Here is a 7877-nt window from a genome sequence, read left to right on the forward strand (position 1 = left end):
ACACTGTTCCAGGTTCCAAATTACACATGAAAAAGCAAGAACATAGTCCTCTGATGAAAGCCACAGGACTAGGTTCATGCAACAGTGGTGTGCATGAAAGCCTGGACAGAATCAGCACAAGGCATAATATCATGGTGGGAGGGAGGCATGAGCTTTGGAGGGCGAGCTTAGCTTAGCCTGTGTAGAGAAAGGGGAAAGAGATGAAGATTTTTTGGGAATATCTCGAGAGCCTTTCTTCTATGCTTTTCTCCCCCAAACCTGACATGTGTTCCTGCATCAAAACACTTTTCCTGCCTTGTGCAACACTGTTCTTCTTCCCTTTTCGAAAAAAAAACACTGTTCTTCTTCAGAGGGTTAGCTGCTAAGCAAGCGCTTATTTGTGGGGAATCAACTGCTAAGCATAGGAAAAGAACATGCACTAAGTTATAGTTACATATTCCCTTACATAGGAAACGAATATGCACTAAGTCATAGGAAAAGAACATTGCCATTTGAGTGGGAATTATCTAGCAGCCTAGAATTGAGCAAGAACCGTAGCCTGAACAATTTCTGACGCTGGCCATGCTTGATCCTGACCAATGTTTTGCTGTCCAGCAGTTTGCACTGCGGAACAAGTTGAAATGGGATCACTGACCTGCTCTGTTTTGCAGACGCATTGGTAATGATATTACCAGTACTCCCACTATAGAACTCTTTCTGCCATTCAAGGCTTCAAGCAGGCATGTCAGCTGAGCTCTCAGCCTCAGTTGCAAACGCAAAAAAGGCTCGACACAAGCATCATTCGCCAGCTCATCTCCTCCTCCTGCCTGCATCTTGAGATTACTCATCGTAATCCCTCTCTCTTTCTCCGATACCAAGATTCCTCCTCTCCAAGAAGTGAAGTGGTAGCAGACTAGTATAGTGCTGATCCACGGCTGAGCTGGCAGAACAGGAGCATGGGCCAGTAGCCCCTTCCCCACATACCCCCCACATTTCAAGCAATAAAATGAGGATTGAGGAGGGAGGCAAGGTTATTACCGCAGCCCACCATCTCCTCCACCTCCCCAGCCCAGATACCATTCCCTCCACCTCCTCTATAAACCATCGCATGCACCAGGCAAGGACACTCACAGAGGCAAACGCTCCAGCAGCGCAAAGCAAAGCATTTTCCCAAGCTTGCCGTACGTGCACTGCACTCTCCTTCTCGCTGTTATAAGTTGTTGGCGGAGTCGGCGGCCATGTCTGTGTCGTCGGCGCTGTCGTCGTTCCTGTACGGCTGCTTCAACCCGGCGGGCGGGCGGTACCACCACCACCGCGCGGGGGCCTACTACCACAGCAGCCACCCCACGAGCGCCGACACCCTGTACTACAACCAGGGCGGGTTCGCCGGCGGCCGCAGGATGGGCCGGAGCAGCCGGCCGCTGTCCCTGCAGGTATACATCCTCTGTTTCTTCAACCTGCACGCATATTCTGTTCTTCTTTAGAAGTAGTAGATGGCTTTGTGCCTGCCCAGCTCTGTGATGGATAGGCATTGCATCAAGGAACAAAAGCGAGATTTTCTTGTTTGTTCAGATGAGTAGTATATGCAAGTACAGGAACCAGTTGGTTTCTTATGCCGTTATGCGACGGCGACTAGACCATGCATGTCCAGATTATTCCCTGCCCACTAACCACACCATCACTGGCCCTCCGCCACTACTATTATCATCTTCGTAGCTGTAGCATGTAGTACTCACTCCGTCCGAAAAAACTTATGTCAAACTTGTCTCCCAAATGAATGTATCTAACACTAACTTGATGCTAGATACATCTATTTAATAGACAAACTTTTTTGGATGGAGCAAGTAGAAGTTAATCACCTTAACCAAAAAATTAGACGGATCTTCACAAAAAATTTCATTCGCATACTCTGCATGTGTAGTCACAGTCGCATATGTAATCAAGTTGCATGCGTCCTCAAAAGCAAGGAAGAAACGACCATAAAGAAACTTTTCACTGTCTGTGTTGCAAACTTGGGACCAGTAAAAAAATATGCATGCATGCCCACCGAATACTCCAGTACTAGTATAAACCCTAATCATTCAAGCGTGCTGCCTGTGGAGTGGAGTATGTTTTTTTCTAACTCGACGAGCTTGTTGTCTCCATTGGCTATGGCAGACGGTGGAGCTGAAGGTGCGGATGTGCTGCTCGGGGTGCGCGCGGGTGGTGAAGCACGCGCTGACGAAGCTGCGCGGGGTGGACAGCGTGGAGGTGGAGGTGGAGATGGAGAAGGTGACGGTGACCGGGTACGTGGAGCGGCACCGGGTGCTCAAGGAGGTGCGGCGCGCCGGGAAGAAGGCCGAGTTCTGGCCCAACCCGGACCAGCCGCTGCACTTCACCACCGCCAAGGACTACTTCCACGACCAGGAGTCGTTCCGCCCCAGCTACAACTACTACCGCCACGGCTACAACGGCGACAAGCACGGCCACCTCCCCGAGCCCCACCGCGGCTCCGACCCCGTCAGCAACATGTTCAACGACGACGACGTCAACGCCTGCTCCATCATGTAACCAAATCATCATTCTGTCGTCGTCGTCGTCCTCCTCCTCCTCTCGAGGTCGTCTAGCGCTCGGCGCCGGCCGGGCCGGGGAAGATAGACAAGTGGGATGCCTGCTCTCTGCTCCTGTAAAGCTAGCGTTGTGGTATGGACGATGGAAATGGAATGATCAGTGGTGCCCTCCACGGGCTACACAACGTACTACGTGCTGTCGAATATCGATCGATGATGCCTCTGCATGTTCTTCTCTGACCCGATCGAGATTCCAAAACCCACGCGTGCGTGCGTGCGAACGGGCGTGCAAGCCGATTCAGTTTCAAGCCAATGGGGGACGGTGTGTGAGATGAGCTAAAGCGGAAAGCGTGCGTGCGTGCAACTTTTTCGCTGCTGTTTGGCGCGGGGGGTAGCGTAGGAGTAGTAGGTTTGGTCGTTGGTGATCGTGATCCGTGGCTAGGGCAGTTAAAATACTAGCTGTGCGCCGCGCGCTTGATTGGAAATTGGATGATGGTGCAGCTCGAGTAAAGACACGGAAGTGGGGAGGATAGGGGTTCTTGATGTCTGAAATTTGGCACCAGCTGCCAAAGTGCAGCCGCTAGCAATAGTGTTCCGGCTAAAAGTGTAGAGTTGTCTTTCTTTCTTTTTCTTTTGCGAGGGAAAGAGCAGAGTTGTCTTTGCGGGGACAGATTCTGTAAGGGCAACTCCAGAGCGCGACCCCATCCCGTTCAGCCCAGCGCGCGACGGCCTGAATCCATCTGGTCCTTTTGTGTCCGGGCTAACCCATTTCGAGCGCAAACATGCGCGCAGTTTGGGTCGCGGCAGACGGCAAACGGACGCCTCGCTCGTCCGCGTCGGGGCCGCGTGGCAGGCGGCCACCTACCTCCCTCGGCCCGACATAAATGCGCACAGGTGGTCGACCCCACCTGTCACCCGCCTAGCGAACGATCGCTTTCCTTCTTAAATGGAGAAGCCGTGGACCGGCCGTCGTCCACACTCCCCAGTCGAGTCCTTCCCACCTCCTCAAAACCAACAACCAAACCCTAGCCTCTCCCCGTCCCCGATCTCACCGGCCGGCCACCTCGCAGCCATGGGCTTTTGGAACCACGGCCGCAAGGGGAAGCACGATTGCGAGGAGTCCTCGTCGTCGGGCCGCCGTCGCGGCTCCGTGAAGGAGGAGCCCGCATCACCACCACCGCGTCGGGCCCCCGCGCCTGCCCCATTCACCATCGGCCCTACGGCCCACGGTGACCGCGACCGGCAGTACATCACCGCGGATGTATGCCGACGTTATTGGGAACCGAGGACGCTGATCCCGCGGAGCGACGTGCACCTCCCCAATAGCTGGCACCTCTCCGCCGACCGGGTCCCGATCCCGCCGGTCCCGATGAGCGGCCGTGCGCGCCGCGAGGAGATCGAGCGCCGCCGCCGCCTCCTGTCGGACGACCTATACTACGGCGACAGGTACGCCCCCGACTCCCGGCTCTGGGACACGTGGCTCCAGGACGAGCACGACGTGCGGCGCGCGTCATTCTTCGCCGGCACGTCGTCGGGGCTGCGGCGGCCACGTCCAGAGCGTGCAACGCGTGCTCCCCAGGTGCGTGGGCGTACATGGGTGCGCGGCCTGACGCCCACACCCTCACCGTCTCCGTCTCCGTCTCCACCACCACCACCTCGCATGACATCGGAGGAGGAGGCCTGGCTCATGCAGCATGTCATGGAGGACTCCATGTGCATGCACGATGAGCGCCAATGGGAGGGCCTCGAGGAGATGATGGCCCTCTCTGCGGCCGGCGACGTCGCCATCCCCGAGCTGGAGATGGTGAAGGCGGAGGAGGTGATGGAGGAGGAGCCGGCGACCGCATTGCATCGGGCCTGGTGGGCCAGTAGTGGAGCTGGTCGTGCACGGCTTCGGAGATGGCCGAGGCCGTGGGGGGCGTGAACTGGTGCCCCACGCCGCCGCGGTCACCGGAGCGGGAGGCCTCTGTGGCACCCTGGTTCAGAGCAACCGGTTTACCTTGCATTGTCAGCCCAGAGACCATGTCTTCTGGCAAAACACAACATATTGGTACAGAAAACAACCACTTTATTGATGCGAGCGGAACATAGTACATATTACAGTAAGTTAGGAGGCCAAGCGTCACACATGGTGCGGCTGAACAATATGTACATTATTTAATGAACATAAAGGGGGCCTCGAGCATGAAAACTACGCGGCAGCGGAACGACGACGAAGCGGGACTCCGTATCACAGGGACACCGATGTGAACACGATCTAGACTCGATCAGCACTCCATTCCAACGAACCTTTCCTGAAATCTGGCATGACACGCTAGGTCAGTACATTGAATGTACTTGCAAGCTCACAACAAGCATAAACATAATGACAAACAATATCATGATCTCAACCAAATAATCATTAATGCAAAAGTCATACTAAGGATGCAGTGAATAAAATCTCATGCCTCAAGTCCCACGGACTTGCTTACCAACGGATTACCACGTAGCCCAACGGTGATCTCCCGGATCACAAACGAACCAATCAACTTGGTCAACAAAATGGGTTACCTCGTAACCAAAAGGTGATCCCGCGGATCACAAACGGACCAACAACTTGGACGTCAATATCAACATGGTCTTCGAAACATCCTTTTTCCAACAGTGCCATGCTATTAATTTAGTGTGAAAGATTACTTAAACGTTGACCCATGGTGTGACCTACTTTAGAGCGTGTCTGTAACCGTGGACTCGGCTATCGATAGATTTCATACACTCTGCAGAGGTAGCGCACTGTACCCACACCAAGGAACTCATGGCCTCGCACTCCCATTTGGGTGGACCAACGGCATTCCAACAAAACCCCTCCATTGCCACGACACTCTCCCGGCCACTCCGACTAACTCCCCATTGGGCTAAGTCATGGGTGGCCCCGTGTCTAACCCAGACACCAACAGCCACCGTCGTGGCAAAATGGTCCCAAACGGGGACAAGGTACCAAAACAACATCAACGGGCACACAAGGTTATGGCTGCTTACCGGGCCAGGGTACCGCACGCCCATAACCTTCCCTCGTTGGAGGTACCGACCAGAGGCATGACAACGGACCAAATAAAGGCCTTCCCATAAAGGCAAATGTGGTTGCACTGGGAAAAACTTGATTCGGTGGCACCATGACCCGATCAACGATATGTTAAAGTTGATTTATTATCAGGTTCAACTTAAAAATAAAAGTGATGATATACCATGCAAATGCACTCATATAACATGCTCACTAATCATTTGAACCATACCGGGTCAACTTATATCGAGCACTAACCAAGCACTTCAGAAACTCATGGCACTATTCTAGTCATGTTTCAGCAACAACTAGTCAAAGCAATATTTAGCATCATTATTTTCTTAACCAAGAAAATATTATCCCAACTATTTCTTTTTCAAAAGCAGATTATTTCTCCATAATCTAACATGACTCAAAAAGACTAACACTAACTTATTTAACTTTCTAACTTACTGTAATCCAACATATTCACATAATCTAGCTTACAACAGAATGAAAATACTATTTACTTGGTGATTAAAAATGCATGAACTAAATTTAATCATTCAAGTTTGAACATAAATCACAAATATTGCAATGGCACCATGAAAATGTTGTTGTGGCTTGCCTTAGTGCATATGAGGGTCACACTCCTCCTGGTGATACTCAAGACAAGCTTCACTCTCTGAAAACAATTATAAACACAAAAAGAAACACTCTGAAATTCACCAGAAAATCTAGGCAGCAGGGAAAAAATCTCATCTCTGGTGAGCTGCTAAATATTTTCATACAGAACACAATGCAAAAAGAATCAATTCATTTGGACTTATGGTTAAAAAGTTGTGGCTGTTTGAAGTGTTCTGGAATAAATTTGAATTTGAATTAATATTAAGCAGACTGGGGGGGTGACGCCAAAGGCGTAAACCTGCGGGGCGCCACCACTCGTACCGCTTCAGGCGCGTACAGAGTGGCTGACAAGCGGGCCCTGCTGGTCAGGCGAGAAGGAAGGGGAGAGGGAAACAAAGCACGACGGGGCTCCACCGGAGCACACGCCAGCGAGGAGGGCTCCTTGTCTGGAGCTAGAGGGATAGATCGGGAGAGGGGACAGAGGCGCACCTGCTTGTTCCCGTAGGTTAGCTAGGGGTGGTCGGACGGTGTCGGAAATGGCCTCTCCAGCAGCGACAGGAAGCAGAGGTCGCCCGAGTTGAAGACGACGACGACTAGGGGAAGCACCAGGGGATCCAATCGTGTCGAACGACACCACTGACGCCCAGCGGAGGCCCTGGAAGGGTTGCCTGAGCTTGAGAGGGCTGGAGTGGTGTGGACAGATAGAGGGGATTGCCGGCAAGCTCAAGCTCGGGGACGGCGGCCCGAGGCATGCCCGACCGGGCCACGGCTTTCTACATGTTTGTGGAGTGTGTGCGAGGAGCGGATGATGCTCGAGGAGGCTGGGGGGGCTCTACTTATAACCGAGTGGAGTGAGGGGATTGGACTCCACCGGAGGACACCTGGACGTTGCGCCCGGCAATGAGCGGCGTCAGAAAGAGGGGGGGAAGGCGACGCAGCTCACACGGGAACTATGGGCGAGCGGAGACGAGCACAAGAGCGAGGAGATGGCGATGAACACAGTGCGCAGCGCACTGTTGGGATGGCCGGACCACGCCCGTGCTCATTGCAGCGAGCTCCAGTGTCGGCGAGCGCGACGGTGGAGTTAAGGGCGTCGGGACGGTGATGGTGGCGGGTTTTTGGCAAGGTTTGGCAAGCAGGGAAGCGATCACGTGATCGACAGAGGCTCGGCACGGCGCAGAGCGCGCCGGCTGCATGCCAACATGCTTGGACGAACGCAGTCACCGCGTGAACCCTGACCTCAGGCCGAGCTAAACCTAAACTTCATGTCTGGCGTGTTGTTCATGGTAGATTTAGAGGTTACCACACTTTAGTTTGAGCTCAGACGCAGTGAACAAGATTTTTACTCCACTGCAAGTTACTGGACAGTAACTTTGAGAGCTTGCTGAGGTTAAACGGCTGGGAGTTGGGAGCTGCGCTTTGGTGGCTAGCAATCATCTAGGAGGGTGGTGATGCACAAGAAAATGCAGCTCCATTTGATCAAGTAAAATGGTAGTTGCTGTAGAAACTACCATTTCTGCCCAGAACAGAAAGTAATTTCTGTAGCAAAAATATTCCGAAAAGTGGTGTGATTTTTTTGCTCAGGGATGTGCCTTGGGGTTCAAAGGATTTGAGAATTTCCTCAGATTTTTGTGGCCAAGCAAAATTGGGGTTGCTTTGGAGGACAAGTTTCTGGTTAGGGTTTTTGAGAGGGAAATGAATAC

The 7877-nt window shown here is 52.8% G+C and overlaps 1 protein-coding gene across 1 annotated transcript; it reads left to right on the forward strand.

Moving 5' to 3' along the window:
- Positions 1-1005: 1005 nt before the first annotated feature.
- Positions 1006-2717, forward strand: LOC119292058 (heavy metal-associated isoprenylated plant protein 30-like). Its single transcript, XM_037570889.1, has 2 exons — positions 1006-1412; positions 2137-2717. Exons 1-2 carry the CDS (start codon positions 1218-1220, stop codon positions 2527-2529), a joined length of 588 nt encoding a protein of 195 aa, XP_037426786.1. The 5' UTR covers positions 1006-1217; the 3' UTR covers positions 2530-2717.
- The last annotated feature ends 5160 nt before the right edge of the window (positions 2718-7877 follow it).

This window comes from Triticum dicoccoides, chromosome 4B (assembly GCF_002162155.2).
Source record: "Triticum dicoccoides isolate Atlit2015 ecotype Zavitan chromosome 4B, WEW_v2.0, whole genome shotgun sequence".
Classification (NCBI taxonomy): Eukaryota; Viridiplantae; Streptophyta; class Magnoliopsida; order Poales; family Poaceae; genus Triticum; species Triticum dicoccoides.

Excerpts from the sequence above, each read along its gene's own strand:
- LOC119292058 (XM_037570889.1), top strand. The coding sequence starts at position 1,218 with ATGTCTGTGTCGTCGGCGCTGTCGTCGTTCCTGTACGGCTGCTTCAAC. Across the intron at positions 1,413-2,136 it reads GCCGGCCGCTGTCCCTGCAG|ACGGTGGAGCTGAAGGTGCG; the intron begins GTATACATCCTC and ends TGGCTATGGCAG.